This window comes from Malania oleifera, chromosome 2 (assembly GCF_029873635.1).
Source record: "Malania oleifera isolate guangnan ecotype guangnan chromosome 2, ASM2987363v1, whole genome shotgun sequence".
In the NCBI taxonomy this organism is placed as follows: domain Eukaryota; kingdom Viridiplantae; phylum Streptophyta; class Magnoliopsida; order Santalales; family Ximeniaceae; genus Malania; species Malania oleifera.
Genome location: NC_080418.1, coordinates 81,639,077 through 81,664,323, shown reverse-complemented (window position 1 = coordinate 81,664,323; position 25,247 = coordinate 81,639,077). Strand labels below are relative to the sequence as shown.

Below are 25,247 nucleotides of genomic sequence, written 5' to 3'. Positions count from 1 at the left end.
TCTTGAACTCACTTCAGGAAACCGAGGTTGCACTTCAAGTAACCGAAGTTCGGCAATTGGTAGATTTTTTTAACTTCTAATTTTCAAATCTAATTGATTTGCGCCCTAATCTTTTTGGAAACTTGGAGGGCACTCCAAGTAAACTTGGGTAGCACGAATGTGAATGTTTTTCAAGTCTATAAATAGATGTTTTATGATCTTCACATGAAAACCAAGTATTGAACATTCTTTCAAAATCTCTTTCACTCAAAGCTCTTGCTATCTGCTCTAAGTGCTGAATTGCTGTGAATTTCTTGGGAAATTTCTGAGCTTTTACATCTTCTCTGAAGAATCTGATTTAAGTTCTTGATCCTCATCAAAGAGAAGTAAACCGGTGATATTTGCATTGAGTTTCTTACTTCATTCTTTAGGTATTTTGAATTTGAAGTATATTAGTTTCTAAAGTGTACTAATCAGCTCTTTGTGTGAGCATTATTTGTACACATCTATTTGATTTATTCCTTGTAGATTGACGATTCCAAGGATTGTTTGGATCGTTGGCTAAGTAAGAGGATATTGCTTAGAGAGGCGGGCTCTAGCCTAATTAAGGAGTGACCGAATGAGGGGATATCGTTTGGAGAGGCGAGCTCTACCCTACTGAAGAAGTGTGTAAAGGTATTGTTCCACCCAGTAAAGGAACAGGTTTAGTAATCCTTTTGTGGTTTGCCAAAGGTGTGTAAAAATCTCCGTCTCACTCTTTCTTTCCCTACTCTTTATTTTTAGTACATATACAATTTCGTGGATGGTTTAATTGATAAACATACAACTTACATAATTTCGAAGTTAAATAAACTTAAGGTTCAATTTTAACTTGGGATTGTGGAAACTGAAAGGGAGTACAATGGTTAAACTTTACTTTGCAGAAACCATACGGAAGTACGTTACTTGGTTAAACACCCAAAGATAAATTAACTGAAAGTTTATTTGAATTCTAAATATTTGGAAAGAGTGATTGAATTTTATATTGAACATCATATTGAAGAAGCAAGTTCACAGAAGGGCTGCAAATTGATAACAACAAGTATAAAATTATCATTCACAACAGGGCTTGGTTCACATTCTTACATTATTCAAAGTGTTGTATATCTCATTCTTGGTTTGGCTATTTTTACTTTCAAGTTGTGGTTGATTGGTTTGGATAATGTGATTGAAGATTGAATGTTTAATTATTTGATTGTTTAAAAGAATCTCAGTTATTGTGTAATTGATAAATTAAACAAACAAGTTAAAAAATTGGTGAAAGAATTCTCAAAAGGAATTAAAAGAAATTTTTAAAATCCAATTCACGCCCCTATTAGGAAGCTATTCCTAATTTCATCATCATCTTTCTAGATAGTCAGATGACGACAAAGCAATTGTAGCAGTTTCTTGGTATTGTCAATTACATGGCGAACTTAAAGTACGAAGTAGATTACGTACCAGAACATAGCCTTATCCCCCAAACTAAAAGTCCTCATATTACCAACCCATATTATGTCTATGATAAAACCAACTATCCTCTTAACATTCTGAAAAAGTTCACTGGCAAGACACATGTACCCAAAGGTGTCAAAGAAGTCATTAAGGCTTCTCCGTTCGATTCGCACCAACTCTTGGCAATAGAAGTAGAACAGCTCGTGACTCTGGAGCTTCCCTTAGAGCTTCCCAGAAAGTACCTCAGCCAAGGATTCACTAATATCCACATTGGTGCTATTAAGCTCTATCTTACTTTTCATGGAAGAAAAGGTCTTTCAGTATGCTCCATAATTGCTCTCCTTGATTCAACGTTTTGTAAGCACGAGCATGCCTGCATTGCCACTATGCAAACAACACTAAATGCAGGGATAGTTAGCTTCACTGTCTTCCCCAACTTCAATTTGCATCTTTCTGAACCCAACTTAAGAACTACCCTTAAAGTCTAGATCCACATCGTTGGGGCACCTCAGATCTCCAACTCTATTGCAGCTACTCTCCAGCATCAGGTGGTTTACATACTTTAGAACCATTCTTTTGATCTGGTTTCACCTCGAGAAAATCAAGATGCTCTCCTGGTTAATTATGATACTTCTCTTGTCCTGAGCCATGTCCACATCCCAAGACAACTATTAAGAGAAGAACTCTTAAAGCTTCTTCCAGAATTTTGGGTGACAAAGTATAAATAGCTTCATTAGATCCTGAAGCCTATCATCCTCCATGATCCAGTCTACATAACCATGAAAAATGTTGATGTTCATATCTCCTTTCCAAAAGACCAAGAATCATCAACAGAGTCATCCCCCCAACGTGTCTTTCCAACTATGACGATCCAACCACATACATCACCACCTCCAAAGGTCCAGAAGATTGTGATAAGACTGTCAGCTACCTTCATCAATTTGACTAATCTAGATTCCTTGGGATCTCTTGTCCCTATTCTATACTTCAAGGCATACAACTTTCCAATCTACAAACTTGAGACAATAAAAAAAAAAAAAAAAAGCCATAAATGGTTCGATATAGACTGCACATGTGATGAATGTCTTAATAATCCATTAGGCATATTGTCTGATGAAGAAGAAGTTAGAGGTAAAAAGAAAAAAGAACAAGTCCCAGCAGAAACACAAAAAGAGGTATGAAGAAGGAGATCCATAAGTTGACTTGTTTGGCAAACCATCTAGGAAATTTGACTACTATGTCAAATACAGTAGGAAAAACACAAAAGAGGAAATGTTTCCCAAGATCAACATGCTCAGACCTTCAAGCTATGATGGTGACTTTCCACCATTAGAATACAAAGATGTGAGTTCCTGTACGAAGCACTCCTAGAATATCAAAGATCCACTTGTTGTCGACCCCTAAGGATCTTCCAAGCAGGTTTTCCCAATTGAAGTGACTCTTAATTGGCAGTCAAAAAATGCCATAGCCCAGAACAGAATGCTCCAGCAAATTATGGATAACCAGGGAGAGTTAGCTAACAATGTCGAGAACAAGTTCGACATCACATCAATCCTCATCGATAAATGCCAAAACCATATCCAAAGATTGCATGAGGAGCTTATTCAAATTATCGAGCATATGTAAGCTTTCGAAAGCCACCAGGCCGATCCACTTGAGTGTTCCTTGTGATTGGATTTAGTCGAGTTGATATCTTCATTCTTCTTGAAGGGGAGATTGACGTAGAACTCTAGATTTTGCCATAATGGCTTCGAGCATTTCTCTATAAACTCACTATGACTAGTAGCACAACTTTTCTAAATTAGACGAGCCTTAATCTCTTCCAAGGATTGGGTGATCTGGAATAGATTAGGAGTCTTGGTCCATTGTAGCAAATACGATCAGAATTTTAAACCTTGGGCCATCCACTGGACTTTGTTTAAGTGCTGGATGATATTGAATCCAACGAGGAGATCCTTATTTCGAAGGTTTGATCCAAAGAACGTTGCTTTGGTTAAGCATTCTGGATGAAGCTTAATATAAATAGGCACACTATTTAATTTGGCTTGGAAGTGCTTTCTATTTGCTACTTTGAATCCTTGGTTGCAAGGTTTCCATTTGTCTTTCAGGAAAATACCAGGCTTGAGAAAACTACATGCTGCTCCTGTATCAAAGAATGCAATGACTTTGATAGGCCTCGAGTATTTGTCAACTAATACCCAAACTGGAGCAGAGAGTGAAACATAGTTTCCTTTCTTGAATTGTGCCGATAATGTTTCTTGGATGGAAGAGAGATTGTGAGCAACATCCTCTGTTGAAGCTATTGGGTAGCACTCATTGTTGATGGGTTGGATATAAGAACACTCAAGTTAATCGGCTTGGTAGCTTTCGAAATCTCCTTCTTCATCTGAAGATTCTGAGAAACCTGTCTAACTGCATTGTTGGAAAGCAAGGATAGAATCTTCATTCTGTTGATCATCCATGGAGAAAATAGACTCGATGTCGTCATCTAAATCCCAGTCTGAGACCTTGTGCAACATTTGGATTAGTTTAATTCTTTTTTGTTTTTGGGGACATCTTTTTCCATAATGCTCCTTTTGGTTGCAAATGTAGCATCACTAGTTTTTCGAGTCTTTTTGTTGTTTTCTTTTTCTTAAATATTTCTAGTGTATGTCTTTGTGCTTCGATCTTCTAGATTTTCTACGAGGATAAATATATTCTCGTTCTTCTACCAAGTAGGAACATTTCTTGTTTGTCTTGCATTTGATGAGAAGGTCCTTCCTTTTGCATTCCTTGGTATTTTCATGCCTGCCTTTCAGACTCTTCTATACATATCGTACTTTCTAATGACTCCATTTGTGGCCAGTTTTTGTCTCAGGTTCGTAGACTGGAAAGCCATCTACCTTGAAGTATGGAATAAGGACAAAAGATCCCAGGGAATTCGGATCGGTTAGGTTGATTGAGGCAGTTGACGGCTTGATCACGATCTTCTGGACCTTCGAAGGTGGTGATGATCGTGATGTATGTGGTTGGATCATCATAGTTGGAAAGACACGTTGGGGAGATGACTCTGTTGATGATTCCTGGTCCTTTGGAAAGGAGATATGAACATCACTATTTTTCGTAGTTGTGTAGACTGGATTATAGAGGATGATGAGCTTCGGGATTTGATGAAACTGCTTATACTTGGTCACCTAAGAGGAGTTCTTCTCTCGGTAGTTGTCTTGGGATGTGCACATGGCTCGGGACAAGAGAAGTATCATAATTAACTTGGAGAGCATCTTGATTTTCCTGGGGTGAAAGAGGATCAAAGGAATGGTTCGGGCGACCGAAGTGTTGCGGCTGAGTTTTTAAACAGCGCGATTTCTTACCGTTTTGAGAATATATTATTTCTAAACTTTGAGAAAACAATCAAATTTCAAAACCCACTATTTAAGGTCAACCCTAATCATGTTAGGGCAATGGAAATCAATCCAATCGCACACAAATCATCTTGATTTCATCTTCTAAATTCTGGTTGTGCACTATTCATACTTTTCTACTTTGAAATTCTGGTTTTTGATCTTCGTTTTCAAATTTCTCACTCTAAAAAACCTAGAAATCTCCTAAGCTTCATTAATTCTTCTTTTTTTATTTATGAGAGTGAATTAGTGATTTTATATTGTACAAACAAGCTCTTCTTAAAGAGTATTTTACTTGTATGGAAAATCTGTTGTATTGCATTTGAACATTCGATTCGGGGATAGAATCGGCCTAGCAGGCGGGTTGTTCTTACTAGAGAGGTGTCTCTACCTACTGAAAAAGAGAGGGAACTCCACCTATTGAACAGAGCGAGTAAAGGAAATCCTCACAGTGGGTTGCTTGAGGCAAGGACGTAAGCAGGGCGCCGAACCTTGTAAAAAATTTGGGTGTTCTTCTTTCCCTTATCTCTTTAAATTTATTACACTTATAAATTTATTATTATCTGTTTTGAATGATTTATTAATTTTAGAATTGTTTGAATGTTAAGGTATACTTGAGGATATTGTGAATGATTTAAGTTTCTTTTGTACATTAAATGCTGTTGCAATTGTAAATTCAGAATTGAGTTGATTGGCTGAAATAATTTAATATCAATTGATATTGATTGGTAAATTGTTAAAATTCAAGGATAATATTTGTGTGGTTAAAAAATCTTATTGCCAATAATAATCTGCTGTAGTTACACATTCATATTAGATTTAACTTGCTAAGATTGATTATTGTTGGTTGATTAACTATTTAAATATAAGAATAAATACTTGTGATTGATCTAATTGGAATTGAAATTAGTTAGTTAGTCAAGAATATTGTTAATATTGAGTTTTGATTATATTTAGGATTGCTGATTGGTATAGCCGTTTGCTGCTTAGTTTTTCATTATGATTAAAATAGCTAAGGGTCGTGATATTAAAATAAATCAAGCTTCTGCGCATTAAAATTTTAAATTACCCAATTCATTCCCCTTTTAGGACTATACCTTTACTTTCAGTTTATTCATTTCTTTTCATCCAAGCTCCTCCTACGACTAATAAATTCGAATGAAATTCCCAATATAAATTAACATAATTAATGCAGAACACACTTAGTAGCAACTCATTCAATACAAAAACAATGCAACTACCATGCAAATTTATAAAAGTGATTTAAATTTACCATTGCATAAAAGGGTGTGATTATCACACATAGTCCTCAGATCGCCATTTAATGAAGAGAAAAGGTAGTCATGCTAAATGTTCTACTATGACAGATGATGCCAAATGACACAATTCAGTATAAAAGAGGATGGGAATGGGGAAATGTAGCTAGAGAGTCCCCTAAAAGACCTAAAGGGTATTGATGAAGAGCCAATGAGAAGGGTTGAGGAAACCTCCTTCACAAGGAAGACAATGAAGAAACTACTACCTACGGGATCTAGATCTTAGTCAAAGAATCCTAGAATGGCACCAAAAACTTTGTGGACCAACTGAAGACATTTTAGTCCATAATGGTTCTTCGCAAGGCATCAAACGCCATTACGCACCAAGCATTCACCACCACCTTGAAGAAGTTTGCTTGGATCTGGTACTCAAACCCACAACTAGATTCAATATCCACCTTTCAGGATTTGAGTGTCAAATTTTTGGATTTGTTGTGAGCAATTGATGCATAAGGATAACATTGTTAAACCTTATAGAGATCTACAAAAACTTGCGAAAAATACGTGTAAAGTCCTTGAGGGATTTCATCAAGCATTTCAACTTGAAGCACTCGAAATTGAACCTAGAAAAGGGGGTAGTAGTTGTGCATTGATGTATGACTTGACCCCTTCAAATTAATCTTTGCGCTATCCGAAAAGTTAGCAAAAAACTCTACTCAACTTGTAAAAAAGGCATGTGGAGGGCTACTTTAACGTAAAGAAAGTGGATTAGGCTTGAAAAATGATAAAGCATGGGAGAGAAAAAGGATAAAGAAATGGCAAACCAAAGACTCCCATAAATTGCATTGGGAGATCTTTTAGCAAGGATTAAGCTCCAAAAAAGAGGTTTGAGCACTTCACTTCTCTTAACACCTTGGTTAGATCCTTATATAAATTTGAAATGATCCAAGTCCTAGAAAAATTTGGAGTCAAGAGAAGACATTTGGTCTAGCGTAGCTAATTCTATTAGGACTACATGCATAACACAAGGAGTGCGACCACTTTAAGGATGTGAAACTTTTGTCGAAAATGACTTATGGACCTAATTCATACAAACCATTGAGCCAATTTAACAAAAGGCAGGTGGAGAAGATAACATTGGTGGGGTCATCGACTTGATCTTTAGGGCCCCATAGGAGGTGTTAGTAAAAAAAAAAAAAAAAGGCTCCAATAAGTGGCGTATTTGCATCAAATTCACTTATTTGAATAAGACATGCACCAATAATTGCTTCTTATTTGTAAATGTCAAACTTCTGAGTTTTGTCAACATTTTATTAAGTTATAAACATACATTTGAAGGAGAGGAGATGATTGGAGTTGGGGAATACTACTGCCAAGTGATGCCACTTAGGATGAAGGATGTTGAGACCACTTTTAAGGTACAGTGAGACAAATCTTCAAGGATGATTGCAATATGAATGCCTACATGGATGACCTACTGACAACGAACCTAGCTCGAAGGATCACATAAGATAAAGCCAAATCCCACCAAATACACAAAAAAGTAAAACTAAATTTGGGAGCATGAATTTGGAACATTGGATTTGAATTTGAATGAATTTAAATAAATTTCAATATGATTTTATATTATATCTTATCTAAATAAAATACAACTTGTAATTCAAGACTTCTCTAAATAAGATGTTAATATCCTTAATGAAATTTCTTAGCTTCTTTGTGAATTAGTAAGAAATTAAGGTGAATCGATAAAAGATACAAGTCTTAGTGACAAAACCTCAAAACAACACGTGCTTGAAATATAGAATCTGAAACTAAAATGATGATCGCATTATTAAAATAGAACTAGAACAATGATAACCTTCCTCACACCGTATGTCTTTCAAAAAGAAGGCTGAAAAAAAAAAAAGAGTCGTCATATAAATTCATTTAAATAAAAAATTAATTACAATATATTTCACCCTATGCGTTGGTGGCTGTCACTGTTTCAGGCTTTCAGATCGCCCAAAATAAAATATAGACAAATCTCACTACTTAATCTAACAAAATTTGCTTACCACGTGTCTAGATATAATTGGGCTATCATTTAAATCTCAATACTTGGTACAGCGAGATTTGTTTAAATCTTATTGCACCAAGTAGCGAGATTTGTTGTGTATATAGAAAATCCCTTTATGGTTGATGTATGACATACCAAAATATCTTTAATTATGCAAGCATTTAAAATTTCGTCTACGTAATTTACAAAAGAAGTATATAGAGAGAAAATGCCTTTATGACAGATGTTTAATGACATACCAAAATTTAAACTATATTTTATTTTATTTAAATAAATAACTATTTTGCTGAATCTTTAGTAAGGCCTGCCTATACACCTCACTGGCTGCTAATCTCCAGTTCCCAATCCAATTTTCAGCTGCATTATTTAATATATTTTTTAGAAAAAAAGATAAACTTAGAAAAAACTCTTTACATCCTTCTCTCATGAATTTCCTCAGCCAACTGCCCTTCTCGGTTGTTGACCCAAGAATAGTGTTATTGTAGCTCTGATCACTTTCCGATTGGTGAGGAGGATTGTGTGAAATTTGAAAAGAAGGAGCGAGGAGACAAAATGTACATTGAAGGTATGCCCATCTTTCGTCTGGGATCGAATTGAAGCAAAGATTGTAGAAGCAGGGTGAGATGAAAGCAGCAGTATAAGTATTGCAATGGCTTCTCTTTGCTTGTACGCTTCCGCGGTGCCTAGAAAGGCCTGTGAAGCTCTCCACTCTATAAGAACAAGAAGTGGCTATCGGGTCATCACCTCTATCCTTCTATCGTCCAATCTTCACCGTCGTTCTAATCATTTTACGCGCAGACATTACGCTGCTGCTGAGCTTAGAAGTCCCGATCTCGTGGCATTGGAATACGCCGATCTTAATCTCAATCACAAAATTTCTGAGGTAATTTTTTCGTGCTCATGATATCTTTCAGCTCTTCTTGACATGTGTGGCGGTTTAATGTAGGGATTGATATTTTGATATAGAACATATTTGCGAGTTTAATGTTAGTGGTGATGGTTATGGTGGCAGGAGGTGGGACATATCCGAATCCGGCAGCATGTCAACCCTCTCAGCGCTTCATTATCTGTAAGTACTCCCAATTTTTTTTTTTCCTTTTAAATCTTTATCGATGTGCTCTAGTTGTTCATGTACTAGTCAATATGCGAGTAATATGATCTCTTTGATTTTTTCATAAAATTAATCAAATTTTTACTTTTTAAATTGATTAGTATAATGTTAGGTGCTAGAAGTAGGATAATTAAGAAAATAAGTGAATAATGAAGAGAAATGAAATAATAGACACAAGATTTACATGGTTCGGTTTATAGCCTACATCCACAGGCAAAGATGGTAGGAGAATTTCACTACTGGGAAGAGTCAAAATGTATGAGCATCTAAGATGTCATGCTCACGATTTATCTCACAAAAAAGACCCAAAAGGCACCTATAAAAACACCCTCCAAAACTAACTCTTTCTCAAATCAAGGAGGCAAATTAACTCCCACGTAGCATTTTTGTAATTGCAAATTCCAAGCAAGTCCAAGTAATGCTTGAACTTACCCAATGCTAAAGACTTAGCCAACATATCTATAGGATTATGAACAATACCAATTTTCTTTACAATAAGATTCCCTTGTGAAATGTTATCACGAACAAAAAATGGTACCTCGCATCAATATGTTTTGTCCTTTCATGAAACAATTGATCGTTAGTCAAATGAATAGAACTTTGGCCATCACAATGAACTATAGTCTTGTCAAAACAAGATGTAAGCTCACCAATCAAACTCCCTAACCAAATAGCTTCTTTTGCTGCCTTTGTTATTGCCATATATTTTGCCTCAGTAGTGGATAATGCAATAACATGCTGTAGGCTGACCTTCTAACTTATGAAACATCCTCCAAGAATGAACGCATAACCAATAATGGATTTTTTTTTTGTCGGGATCCCTAACAAAATATGAATCAACATAACCTATTGCATCAGACCTAGGTCTCTTAAATTCTAAACAAGTATTACATGTATCTCTTAGATATCAAAGTATCATTGACCGCTTGCCAATGCTCTTTACTTGGATCAACCATATATTTGCTCACAACACTAACTACATGTTGGATGTCTAGATGGGTACAAATCATGACATACATAAGACTTCCAACTGCACTAGAATAAGGAAAACATGGCATTTAATTACTATTTTTATTTGATTGTGGAGACAAAACAACTAAAAGTTGAAAATAAGCACCAAGTGAAGTGTTATCTGGCTTGGCATTTGTCTTGCCAAAATGCATTAAGACTTTTTCAACATTTTTCTTTTGTGTCTTGCAATCCCTCCTTTTTCATGTGAATTTCCATGCCAGGAGTCTTCTTTGCTGCTCCTAGATATTTCATCTCAAATTCCTTGGCAAGCTAGGCTTTTTACCTTTTGATCTCAAATTTGTCTTTAGAAGTAATAAGCATGTCATCAACATATACTATCAAGAAAATAAAAGGATCATCTTTATGTTTCATGAACTATACACCATCTATCACACTTGCTCCTTAAATAACCATTGTCCAACATAAATGAGTTAAACCTTTTATACCAATGACGAGGAGATTGCTTCAATCCATATAAAGATTTATTAATAAAAAAGCATGGTCTTCTTTTCCTTTAATAGTAAAACCTTCAGGTAGACGCATGAGATTTTTTTCCTCAAGTCTACCATGCAGAAAATCCATTTTAACATCTAGTTATTCCAATTCTAAATCATGCACAACAATAAGAGACAATAATACATGTATACACGTATGTTTAACAGTAGGAGAGAAAACATCATGAAAATCTACTCCTACAATTTGACTATAACCTTTAGCAACTAACCATGCCCTATACCTTGCATCCTTAACTTTTGAAATACCTTTGTTTTTCTTGAAGACCCATTTGCAACCTACGATCTTCTTCCCTTGGGAGGCTTTACTAATTCCCGAGTGCGATTCTTGTGTAAAGATTTCAACTTTTTGCACAACAACTAACCACTTAGTGGAATCAACACAAGAAATTTCTTTTGAATGTGAAATGGGTTCTCCATCTTCATTGGTTTCTTGTACAACATTACTATACTTTAACGGTAATTTGATCTCTCTTCTCGGTTTGTGTTTGGTAATGTTGTATAACTCTTCTTTGACATCTCTTGTACTTCACTAGTATTCTCGATTGAGCTAGGGTGATTAGGAGTAGTCTCCTATTAAGGGGTAGAGTCATCTTTTATCTCCATTTTCATGATGTTATTCTTGACTTGGTTAAATTCTAAAATGACATCTTTCTCTTTCTTTGGTTTAAGCATTGCCGACTCATCAAAAATAGTATTTGTGCTAATAATAAACTTGGGTGACTTGGAATCAAAACACCACAGTCTATAGCCCTTCACGTCAAATACATAACCAAGAAAAATACATTTATTGGCTCTTGGTTTTAATTTTCCTTTATTAACATGTGCATAAGCAGGACACCTAAAAATTTTGCATATTAGAATAATTAGTAGACTTACTGGACCTTACCTCTTATGGGGTCTTTGATGGGGATCAACATGCACCTCGAGTATCTTTTGCGGATCTTGTGACACATGGACGACCACCCGAAGTCAACCATTGGATGTGAATTTTATTTGCAGCAGTTGAAGCTTCTCTTGGAAGTTAGCTTGGAAAGAGGACGACAACTTGCAAGTAAGCTTTAGGAGAGATTCAAGGAGGGGGCATTCTCTCTCTAATTTTTCTCTTCTGATATTTTAGTTATAAAAAAAAGAAAAGAAAACCAAAACTCTCTTGTTTTCTCTCTTCCATCTTCATTTGGTGAAATTAGGAATAACATTTGGAAAAAGCATATCTGCAAGAACGAAGCTCAAGGGTTCGCCATATTCACGGAGGACGACAATCTCGAAGGTTCCTGCAGTTTTTTGAGCAAGTTTGAAGATTAACTTAGAGTGGTTGACATATGCGCAAGAATGGGGGGTTCTATTTTCTTTTTTGAAGAATCCAAGACTTTTAAATTCTCAGTTAAGGAGGGTGGTTCTTATTTCATGTTATGCATTTTTGAGCGAAATCGATAGTCTCTCCGATCAGTTTTTATGGGCAAAGAGAGTGCAAAACGTTTGCTAGATAGTGTGGAGGAGCTAATGTCCAATGTAATTCCTGGTAATTTTGCACGAACATTCGGAGATGGTGAGAAAGTATTTATTTTGCAGTTGGGATCCAATGCACATGGTTGTTTTTTAATGATCTTGGAACTTATCCATGGCCATTGGAAAGGATTTCTAGTGGTGCCAGAAGTAAAACTGGCAGTGGGTGGAGAGGGTTTGGATTTCATCTTTGGAAAGCCATTGCTCCTGAGACATTAGCCAGCAAAAAGACATCCAAAACTTTTCTGTTGGCAGCGGTGGAGGGGAGTCGGAGAGATGATGGTGGTAGCAAGAATGGAAAGCAATTAATGCCATATTCTCAAAATTCAAAATTGAGAAATTATAGCCACGATATACATGATTTGAGTACTGGGAAGGAATAGGCAAAATCAAAGGCTAATGTTTTGGTGGAACTTATTGAGAATGTTAGTGGTAACACAAATGTATCTTTGAATATAAGCCTCAGATTACATAGTGGGCTGGATGGAGAATGGAAGGTAATATGGTCCAAAGTTACTTAAGCTCAGGAAATGGGCTGTACAGAGAAGATCAAGGAAAACAATAAAAGTTTTAAGCCCAAAGCTCCCTTCAAGCCAAAGCCCATACCCAAGCCCAAGCTCAAGCTCAAGCTCAAGCCCATCTTAGTATGATGGCCCAAACCAACACAAACCCTTCAAAACAATAAGACCCAGACTCCAGAATCGTCATCTTCAGCCTTGGGGAGTTCAGCGAGAAGGGGCGATGCTGTGTTTTTCAATTCGAAGCGATCTAAAGTTGATCACTGAAGTGTGTCGATGCTAGCTCAGTTGATGAAATCTTCCAATGACATTGGGACTGACAGTATCGGCATCGATGAGCCCGATAATGAGCTCTTAGGCTTTGACGAGATCGATACGGACTATGATGAGGCCGATAAAGAGTCCCTCGACACCGGTGAGTCAGCAAACACAACCAATGGTGAGGAAAACTTGCAACGAGACATCCAGTTGATTCTGTTAGCTTTGGTGTATTCCCAAGAGGGGGGGTGAATTGGGTATTTAAATAATTTGTCCCTAGTTTAACTAATCTAGCAGCAACATTATACAAACTTAGAGTCTTTCTATTTAATTATAAACCCAATCAACACATGTATTACATATAATAAACCAAGCATACAACATACATGTGCTGAAAATAAAAATGCAGAAAATAAATTTGTAGAAATATAAAGAACACGTACGATATATTATCGGGGTTCGGTCAACTGTGTCTACGTCCCCGCTTCTAGCTCGCAAGCTCGAGGATTCCAATAATGCTCACTTAATGGGTGGAGCGGCACCGATTACAACCAGGTCAATTAGCACAGGGTTGACCTCAACCTTTACAAATTCTCCTTGCGGGGCGGAGAAGGCCCTAGGTCAAATTCACAGGGCTGACCCCAATCTGATCATTCTGGCTAGATCAAACCCCCTTAGGCCACGCTTGGAAATACAACAGCATTTTTCTCAATAAGACTAGTACAGTGATTATGCTCTCATGTAAAGCAGATATATACCCAATACGCGTAATCACATACACATCAACAATATAGGTAATGTAAGCTCAGTGATGTGAATATATGTGCAAATAACACTCATCAAGATATGATCACAATAATGTTCAAGAGTGTTCTAAACAAGCAATATCTTGGAATTTAAGCAAAGCATAGTTCAATAGCACATCAATATTCCAAAGATATAAATCAGATATTCAAACTAGTTCAAGAAGATTTTTTTTAATGAAATAAGCACACTACTAGTTTGAAAATATTTTGCTTTTTGAAAATATTTTTGCACAACAAAAATCAAAGATTTGAGACACTGGCAATAACAATGCAAATATCCTAAGCTTACTAGGTTATCCCAACACAAGATTTATAATATTGCAATCTGTGGGATAAACCTATGCTAAACTCCCAAAAAATAATATCACAATCAAACACACAAATGGGAGAATTAGCACTATATAATAAACACAAGAACGAACAATAACCTCTCACACCGTCAAGATCTATCAAGGGAATAAATATTTGAGAGTATTTTGGGCAAAATGAGATTTTGAGATAGAGAGGATTTTTGCTAATTATTTTGGCTAATATCTTCTTAATTTTACCAATGAGTCCCTATATATAGAGAATGACAAAATTATAACCGTTGGGGGACACATAGGGCATTCTTAAATTTGTTAAATTTTTTTTTCAAAATTAACCTTGTTTAATCAATTTAACCTCGGTTTTAATTAACGTGAGGAGGTTCGGGTGCCTGGCTTGAGATTCAGGTGCCCCAATAGACTCGGTCAAAAAAGCATTTTTAAAGAGTTCAGTCGCCTGAGTCTAAGTTCGGTTGCCTGAACAAAAGTCAGAAACATTTGCTGCGCGGTTTGGGTGCCTGAAACTAAGTTCGGTCGCCTGAGACCTTTTTGAAGGCGAAGGTTCGGTAGCCCGAGTTGGTGAAAAGTAACCTTCTAAGGGTTCGGTCGCCTGAGGGCGATAGGGTCATTTTAGGTTCGATTGCCCAAAGCCTGGTCAAACTACTGACTTTCTAGTAGTTCGAGCGCCTGAGGTGTTTTGAACACCTGGGGTTCGGTCACCTGATTTCTCACAATTTTTTCCTATTAAGTCCAATTTTTAATTCAATTATTTCCCCTGATAATATATGTGATATGGGGACTTTGTACACAATGTGTAGGAATCTAGGGTCTTTTCAAGTACGCTTAAAAACATGGCGTCGGTCAAAGGTCGATCGAAGGGTGCCCTAAGGTCATTTGGTCCCTATGGTCAATCTATGGTCATTTTAAGCTTACAAAACCTACATGCATGACATGCAGAGATTATTACAAACCGATATAATCTAATTACTATTACAGACCCATATTACATAAAATGAATTACAACATGAAACAAATCTTTAGGGTCTTCATGCTTTGCTTTCACGTGCCATTACTTGATCTGCTAAAATGAACCTGCACATACACTTGAAAGCCATCAAATACTTGAGTATTTGTCATTATCAAAAACGGGTGTGACCTATAAGGTCAACAAATTCTTCAAGAACATTCCGGAAATATTTTCAGGAAGTGGGAAATTCTGAGCAGTGGGTGCTTGAGCTGCAAGAAGATTTGCGGTTCCAATTTAGATTTCTTTGCCACCTGATGAAGTCACAGAGGGTTTGGAAGAGCAAAACCAAGTGTTGTTGGTTTCGTTGAAGTCTACAGAATTTTTGGTGGATTGGGCCTCGGACAATGATATAGAGGTTGCTGAGCTACCTAACGAGAGGGGTTTGTCACCTTTAGCAGTGGAACCACTAGCTTATTCTTTACCCTTGACTATGGAAGGACAGGAAGTTGTGGATGTGGAGAGTCCAGTGAGGGAAGTACCTTATTCCGAGTGGTTCCAATGAAGATTTAAAGGGTTTGAAAAATTTCTGGGCATGTCCTTACAAGGTTTGGAAAATCAAGTAACCACTTTTTTGTTGACGGTTGAGGCTGAATTACACCATAGGGCTACTTTGGAAAAAAATGCACGTGACTTAAAGAGAATTGGTGTGAAAGGTTTAAGAGAACTGAAAGGTTTATTGGCGGTGTCTCATCTTCTCTTTGCAGACGATACTCTAATTTTTTGTGACTCTGATTTGGATCAAATTTTGTTTCTCTGTGTGATTCTTGTGTGGTTTGAGGTGGTCTTTGGTTTAAAGATAAATTTGGGCAAGTCAGAGTTGGATCCTACTGATATGGTGTTTAATTTTGATTTATTCTTGCACATCCTTGGCTGTAAACAAGGTATTCTTCCTATGAAATATTTAGGTCTTCCTTTGGGAGCCAAATTCAAGGATAAGACAATATGGAATCCAATTCTGGAGAAGATAGAATGAAGGTTAGCAGGGTGGAAACGTTTGTACTTATCTAAGGGAAGTAGAGTTACGTTAATTAAAAGCACTCTATCTAATTTACCCACTTACTTTCTATCTTTAATTCCTATGCCTGCTGCTGTGGCTAACCGTATTGAGAAACTTCAAAGGAATTTTTTATGGGGTGGCATTGGTGATGAACCAAAATTCCATTTGGTTAATTGGGATATTGTTTGCTCTCCCATTCCTTTGGGTGGTTTGGGGATAAGGAAGGTAAGATAGTTTAATGAAGCTTTGCTTGGGAAGTGGTTATGGAGATTTGGGATGGAGAAGGCTGTTTTTTGGAGGCAAGTGATAGAGGTGAAATATGGTTGTGAATGGGGTGGTTGGTGTACTTGGCCTGTTAATGGTCCACATGATGTTGGCTTGTGGAAAAATATTAGTCGGGGATGGCCTTCTTTTTCTGGCCACGTTCTATAAGATATTGGAAATGGGTCTAAGGTGAAATTTTGGCAAGATCATTGGTGTGGTGAGACGTCTCTTGCAGTCAGCTATCCTGATTTGTATAGATTTTGCCGAGATAAAGAAGCTTGCGTGTTTGAGCTTATGAAGTTTGATAATGGAGTCTTGTTTTGGGATGTAAGTTTCTTTAGAGGTATGCATCTTCGGGAATTAGAGGCCTTGACTGGTTTTATGGATACCACATATTGTGCATCGGTGAAGGGGTTTGGTGAGGATAAGATGTTCTGGAAATCTGATAGAGAGAAGGGCTTTTTGGTTAAAGGTTATTATGGTATTTTAATGGGCTCCAAAGATTGTGGCTTTCCTTGGAAAAGTAATTGGAAACAGAAAATTCCATCTAGAGTAGCTTTTTTTTGTTTGGACTGCTGCTTTAGGGAAATGCTTAACGATTGACAATTTACAAAAAAAAATGTGCAAGTGTAATAATGAGACGGTTGATAATCTTTTTATTCATTGTCTGGTTGCAATGGACTTGTGGGTTATGGTGTTGGATTTGTTTGGAGTGAGGTGGGTAACGCCACAATCTGTAGTGGGACTTCTAGCATGTTGGCAAGGCAGATTTGGTCGTTATTGAAATGGGTTTATTTGGTTCATAGTTCCTTATTGTTTATTGTGGTGTCTTTGGAGGGAGAGAAATAGTAGGTGTTTTGAAGATAGGGAAAGATCCATTTTAGACCTGAAGCCATTTTTCTTTACAACTTTGATGGATTGGTTGGCTGCTTTGCGAAACCAATCATTTTCTTTTGTTTTTGAGTTACTAGATTCTTGTAATTTTTGCTTTTGATTTGTTTTCCCCTTGTACACTCCTTGTGTATTTGCCTATTTGGTGTTCATTTTGTTATCAATAAACTTATTACTTATCAAAAAAAAAAAAAAACAAAAAACAAAAAAACAAAAAAAACTTGCAAGTCAAAGAGTCTTGTTTGTTCAAGAAGCATTTATTTCATTTTAAGTTCCTAGACTCCACTATCATAATTATTCTAGTTCCTAGGCACCTATTTCCTATGACAAACTATTTCCTAGGAACCTCATTACCTGTGTTTTAAATGTTTTATTTTACTTTTGTATTTTTTTTTTAGTATCTTAAGAAGCCATGTGCAAGTCATGTGCATGCTCATGTAAGGCTATAAATATGCCATCACTTGTATTGTAGAAGGTATCTTTGCATTATCAATTAAAAAGGACGCCTTTACTTAAACTTGTGAATCTTGTTCCTCTCCTTGTGACTGAGTAGTGTGAGACTACGTTCTGTCTCCCCAGAGATTGGGTGGTGAGAGACGACGACAACATCAACGTCATCATCAACACTACACACCCACTCCTCTTTCATAGCTTATATCCACAACCTTCCTCAAGCTTCATTCTTGTCTCAAGATTCCTAAGTATCAACAAGCTTGTTCGTGGTGCGATCGAGTACTCGTGTGTCTTGGTGTTTGTCATTCCTAACCTTTTGGTAAGCTCGTTTCAATTCCTTGTTTGTGACCATCTAAAACAGCCCCTAAAAGTACCTTGTAAGCCTTGAAACTCTACCCGAATCCTTGATTGAAAAACCTTATTCATTCTCTTTGACTCTTCCTAGATTTTCAACATGAACATGCTTGCTAGTACCGTGCTTAGAGATATTTGATTTGTATGCTAGGATTTATGATTTAAGATTTTTAATTTAACATCTTTTAAAGTGAACTTGATTTCTTGAATAAAATGATCAACTAAGGGCTTTTAAACCAAATCATATACGTTTTCAAAATCTCAACAACTTGTGATCATTAGAATATGTTTGTTATGTTCATGCTTGGTTAATTCGATTCTTCCCATAGATTGTGATATTGTGTGTGTGCTACAAAGAGGATCAACCGTAGGACTAGGGCTACTTAGAACTGTCCTACATCAGTCTTGAACTCTAAAGCTGTGGCTGGAGAATGTTTTATTAAATAACTTGCATTACAAACTGCCTCTGCCCAAAAATCCCTCAACAAATCAACATTTGAGAGCATACAACAAGCTTTCTCCAAGATGGTTCTGTTTGTGTGCTCAACTACCCCATTTTTCTGTGGTTCATGTTTGATCGTTTTATGCTTGAAAATGCCTTCATTTTTGCAAAAATCTTCAAATTCAAACAAGCACAATTCCAATTCATTATCAATTTTGAGTTGCTTGACCTTTTCTTTGTCTGTTTCTTGGTCATTGCTTTTCCACTATTTGAAATATCTAAATACTTCGTTCTTATGTTTCAAAAAGAATGCTAGGTCTTTCTTGAGCGGTCATCGATGAAGGTAAGCATGTATCGAGCTCCATCTTTAGAAGGAACAAGGGAAGGCTCCTAGAAGTTAAAATGAATATGTTGAAGAGCACCTTTGGTTTTGTGGATGCTAATGTTGAAATTGTCTTTTTTTTTTTATTTCTAAACATGCAATGTTCACAAAATTCCACCTTTTCTATTCTTTGGCCACAAAGAAGACCCATTTTTCTCAGTAATGCCCTTTCTCGCTCATATGCCCCAATCTCATATGTCACAATTTGGTAATTGTTAATTGTTATTTAGTCTTTTAGCATTATTAGTGTTAAGTGTGAGTTAGTAAAGGTATTATGGTCATTCCTATTGTACTTATACATATTATAAATAGAGGGAGAGACCTATCATTAAGTTTAGGTCTTCCATTTTACCCAATTACTCAACTTGGTATCAAAGAACGATCGAAACTAAACCCTATTCTCCTCAGCCATCGCCGGAAAACACATTTCCTGCGGCTGCCCGTCTTAGATTCACCTCCATCCCATACACCCATAAACAGGCCCCCTCGAGGAGCCCCCACGCACCGGCCAAATTCCTGCAGGGCCAACCCCACGTGCCAGAATTTCTGGCCACCTTTTTTTTTTTTTTTTTTTTTCGTTTTTCCCTCTGCCATGCTCTGATTCCTTCTCTAGACTATATTATGAAGCTGTTAGGTCTGTTTTTTGCTCAAAAATTCAACCTTTTCCGACTATGCAATCACGACATTCCGTTACTGTCTGTTCAAGGCTTGTGAAGGCTTCTTTGTGAGTTTTTTGGAGCCATGGCAGCATTCATATGTTCAGTTGTGAGGCTGTGGCAGTGCTATATCTGTTGGTAACTTGGTGAGTTGTTCACCTCGTCCGTGGCAGTGTGGCATTCAAGGAATGGTTGTTTGATGCTTTGTGAAGCTGTTTATCAATTGTTAATGAGTTTATTGGGCCCGAAACAGTGGGATTTGCTTTTTTTTTTTTTTTTGATTCACTATTCTAATTCCTTCCATATACCAAGATATCAAGCTGTTGGGCATGTGTTTTTGCTCCAAGATCCAATCTTTGTTGTGACAATGGTAATTCATTAGTTGTTGTTCGGTGTTAGTAATGGTCATTGGTGACCTTCTTGGGGCAGAGGCAGTGCTCATAAGCTGTCCCTTTTTTTTCTCGTGTGTGAGGCAATGGCAGTGTTGCTTTCTTGGGGTTGCATCTGAGGTTGTTAGTGATTTCTTCATGGTAGTTTCGGTGGTTCACCTCTCCAATTGTTCCAGTACTGTGCGTGTGAGTTTCTTGGTGCTGTGGAAGCCTTGTAATGATTTATCTGTGGCTTGTTCATGGTGGGTCAACCTGTTCGTGGTTGTTCCAATTGTTCCAGCAGTTAATCTTATGATCATTGGTCTGATTTTGTGAATGTTGGGACAGCGTTTTGAAGTCCCAAAAGTATGATTCCTTCGTTAGTCACTTGTTTGAGTGAACTGTGTTTTGTGACTACATCAGGGGAGTAGGATTCAAGGTTTCTACAGTATCAATTGGCTCAACAAACATCTTATCACATTGCTTCTTTTGTCTAGAAAGGTAGTCCTATAGTCTGCATGTCATTTGGTATCCATCCTACTAGTTCTGGATTATCAATTTTGCTGCCACTGACTATATAACAGGTGCAACCAACTTCTTTTCTGATCTCCAATATCCAAAAAATCTCCCTCAAGTTACCCTTGCTGATGGGTCCTCTATTGCTGTTAAGGGGATAGGAACAGTAAATCCTACTCATTCTATCTCTCTTTCTTCTGCTTTATACATTCCTAAATATCCTTTCAATCTTATGTCAGTTAGTAAGCTTACAAAGTCACTAAATTGTTCTATCACATTCCTTCTTGATTTTGTGGTTATTCAGGATCTAAAGATGGGAAAGACAATTGGCATTGGACGTGAGGCTCGTGGACTTTACTACTTTTAGTCACCTTCTCCACCCATTGCCTGCATAGTCGCAGCTACACCTCTTCAAATCCATTGTTGCCTTGGTCATCCGTCCTTGGACAAGTTAAAATAGCTAGTTCCTACATTGAGTTCTTTGTCTAATCTTGAGTGTGAGTCCTGTCAATTGGGCAAGCATCATTGTGTTCCTTTTGCTCCCCGGGTCAACAAACAGGTGGTTAGTCCTTTCATACTTGTCCATTATGATATTTGGGGTCCTAGTCGTGTGACTGCAAAGTTGGGATTTTAGTATTTTGTTACATTTGTTGATGACTACTCTAGGATGACTTGGTTGTATTTAATGAAAGATCATTCCGAGTTGTTTGATATCTTTTGTGCTTTATGTTCCCAAATAAAGACTCAATTTGACATGCTAGTTAAGATACTTTGTAGTGATAATGCTAAGGAGTACTTTAGTACCCAATTCAGTACTTACATGACTAACTTTGGTATGATCCATCAGTCCTCTTGTGTCCACACTCCACAACAAAATGGAGTTGTAGAGTAGAAAAACAGACATATTCTTGAAGTCACTCATACTCCATTGTATCAAATGAATGTCCCCAAAGTCTTTTGGAGTGATGTTGTGCTCACAGCTTGCTTCCTCATCAATAAAATGCCATCCTCCGTCCTTAGTGGTAAAATCCGATATTCACTTATCTTTCCTAAGGCTTCTTTGTTCTCCCTTCCTCCTCGTATATTTGGTTGTCCTTTGTCCATGAGTTATCTATAGAAATGGATAAGTTGGATCCTCATGCGATCAAATGTATTTTTCTTGGCTATTCCTATACTCAGAAGGGATATCAATATTATAGTTCTACTTTACATGGATTCTTTGTCTCTGCTAATGTCACCTTTTTTGAGTCTTCACCATACTACTCTAATTCCTTGATTTCTGTTGACCTTGATGACTCCTCTCCTCTGCCTTGCCTTTCAAATCCAAACCTAGTATTTGTGTTCAAGCCTCCTACATCTTCATCCAGTTTAAGTCCTTCTTGTTGCTTGAATCATCCCAATTTGCAAGTGTACACAATGATTCAAGGGGGAAGTGCCTCCTCCAGCTTCTATTACTGTGCCTCTAGCTCCCTCATTGGATGATCTTATTTCTAGTGATGTTAATCCTCCAATAGCTGTTCAAAAAGGTAAACGCACTTGCACTCAAAATCCGATCTCTAATTTTGTTTGTTTTGATTTCTTGTCACCCTTTTATTACTGCTTTGTTGGTACTCTGTCTTCTGTTGCTCTTCCAAGATCGATTTTTGAACCCTTATCCCATTCTGGGTGGAGGACGACGATGGTTGAAGAGATGTGTGCACTACATGATAATGATACTTGGGATTTGGTACTTCTTCCTTCTGATAAGTCTATGATTGGTAGTCGTTGGGTGTACAATGCGAAAGTCAATCCTGATGGTTTTGTGGCTTGTTTGGAGGCTTGCCTTGTTGCTAAGGGATATACTTAGGTGTATGGTTAGGATGATTCAGACACATTCTCCCTGGTTGCTAAACTTTCCTCGGTACATATGTTCATTTCTTTAGCCACCACTTGTTATTGGCCTCTACATCAGTTAGATGTGAAGAATGCTTTCCTACATGGTGATCTTCATGAGGAGGTATATATGAAGCAACCCCATGGGTTTGTTGCTCATGGAGAGTCAGAGTTAGTATATCGGCTCAAGAAGTCATTGTATGGATTAAAACAATCTCAAAGAGCATGGTTTGGCCATTTTAGTGCTGTAGTACTTGAGTTTGGCCTTCATTGGTGTGCAATAGATCACTCTATATTTTATCGTCATGCTCCATTGGGCAATATTTTGCTTACTGTATATGTGGATGCCATTGTGATCATTCGTGATGATAATTGTGGCATGCATGACCTAAAGATTTTTCTATAGAGTAAGTTTCAGACCAAAGACTTGGGACCATTGAAGTACTCCTTGGGTATAGAAGTATCGAGATCTTGTACGGGAACTGTCTTGTCACAGAGGAAGTATGTTTTTGATCTTTTAGATGAGAGGAGGTTGTTGGTACCCAAACTTGTTGATACATCCGTGGATCCCAATAGTAAGTTTATGCCAGACATGGGTGATTTTTTGCCTAACCGAGGTCGGTACTGGAGACTTGTTGGAAAGTTGAATTATCTCACGGTCACTCGACTAGTCCTTTGCAACAAATGTTGTGAGTCAGTTTCTTGATTTCCCAAGAACAAGTCATTGGGATGCAGTAATTTGCATTTTGAGATATCTCAAAGGTGCACCTTTGTGAGGTCTCCTATATCAGGATCGGGGTCACACTCATATTTAAGGATATACAGATGCAGATTGTGCTGGATCACCTTCCTTTCGAAGATCCACAACTGGTTATTGTATCTTTGTTGGTGGTAATTTGGTGTCTTGGAAAAGTAAGAAACAAACTGTGGTTGCTAGGTCGAGTGTTGAGTCAAAGTATAGGGCTATGGCACACTACATGTGAACTTGTTTCGCTGAAGAACATGTTGAAAGAACTAGGTTTTCCACATTCTTTGCCTATGGATTTGATGTGTGATTATGGAGCTGCTATTCATATTGCCTCCAACCCTGTCTTCCATGAGCAGACAAATCACATTGAAGTTGATTGCCACTTTATTTAAGAGAAATTTGTACAAAAGCTCATTATGACCACTCATGCGAAGTCTGAGTTTCAGCTTGCATCTTGTTTGCTAAAGACTTCATTTGCAAGCTAGGAGCATATGACATATATGCTCCAACTTGAGGGGCAGTGTTAATGGCTATTTAATCTTTTAGCATTATTGTTATGTGTTAGAGTTTTGTTAGTAATAAGTGAGTTTAGTAAGGGTATTATGGTCATTCCTAGTGTACTTACATATAAATAGAGGGAGGGACCTATCATTGAGTTTAGGTCTTCCATTTTACCCAATTACTCAACTGTAATATCACAATTTGACATAGAGGATTGAGAAACAACAACAACATTTGAAATTATAGGACCTTGCAAGACATGTAGATGAGGAGGTAATTTCTTTGCTTTTAGAATAACCAGCACACCTATGCTGACTTTTTATAACTCCACCTTTAGTGGGGTATTTGTATGCTTTGGAATTAAGGGTTCCAAGTGAAACAAGATTCTTCTTTAGATCTGGAACGTGCTAAACTTCAGTGAGAGTTCCCAGTCATCGTGCATTTTGATTCGTATAGTCCCAATCCTAGCAAGTTTACAAGCTGCATTGTTGCCCATCAACACAATCCCACTAGAGACTTATTCATATGAGGAAAACCAGCTCCTATTAGGACACATGAAATAAGCATGTAGAATCCATGACCTAGTGATTCTTAAAATGTGCATCACTAGTCGTGGAAAGGATGAATTTAGCACCTTGAGATTCATTATCGGCAACATTTGCTTCGACCTCTTTTTCATTCTTTCTTTGATTCTGACCTTGTTTGTTTTCTTTATTCTTATTCTTCAATATGTAACAGTTAGCCTTGATGTTGCCCTTTCTTCTTGCAGTAGTTGCAGAATATATTCGCATTTCTTGATCTTGATCGAAATTGCTGATTTGAATCTCTCCATGAAACTCCCCTTGGCTATCAAAGCATCACCCTGTCCTTCAATATTAATTCCTGTAATGTGAATCTAAAGCAATTCTTTAGAGAATAATGAAGCTTTAACATCCACTAAAGAAATAGTATCTCTAGGCAGGTTTCTTTAAAATGCTGGTTGGAATGGTGTAAGGAACATAACAATAAAAGGGCTTAATCTTATTCTTCAATTCTAACATCAATTGAATTCAAATATGTGATAATGGAATTGAATTCATCAATGTGGGTTTTCATGGACATACCTTCTGACATTCGCTGCATATACAAGTGGTGCTTCAAATATAATTGGTTGGTGAGGGACTTTGTCATGTCCAAGGATTCCAATTTAAATTTTTAAATTGGCAGCAGTCTTTTCTGAGAGGATTTCTCTTAGAACAGTATTTGAAAACATAACTGGATTTCTGTTGAAGCTTTTTCATCTTCCTCATTCTTTTGATCATCTATCGAATTTACTAGGAATTTTCTCCTTTTCTAGCAATGCTTTTACTAAACCTTTTGGGTCAAAACAACATGCATCTGTATATATCAAAGATTAAAACGGCTGGGCCACCAATTTCTCAATGTTGTACAATTCGAAGCCATTGGATTTAATTAAAATAAACCTCACTTTGATATATCTTTTTAGGTGCTAAAAGCATAACAATTGAGAAAATTAGTGGATGATGAAGAGAAATGAAAAATAGACACAAAATTTACATGGTTTGACTTATAGCCTATGTGTATGGGTGAAGATGGTAAGAGAAT

General features: G+C 37.1%; 1 protein-coding gene across 2 annotated transcripts in view; it reads left to right on the top strand.

Annotated features, from left to right (window-relative positions):
- Positions 1–8,443: 8,443 nt before the first annotated feature.
- LOC131148900 (uncharacterized) overlaps positions 8,444–25,247 on the top strand; it is a 40,050-nt gene continuing 23,246 nt past the window's right edge. Inside the window, exons 1-2 of one of the 2 annotated variants that reach the window (XM_058098862.1) lie at positions 8,444–9,027; positions 9,157–9,213. In XM_058098862.1, coding sequence (XP_057954845.1) covers positions 8,794–9,027; positions 9,157–9,213 — 291 coding nt within the window. In that variant the 5' untranslated portion in view covers positions 8,444–8,793. The remainder of the gene's footprint in view (positions 9,028–9,156; positions 9,214–25,247) is intronic. The other variant, XM_058098863.1, reaches the window with a different exon arrangement.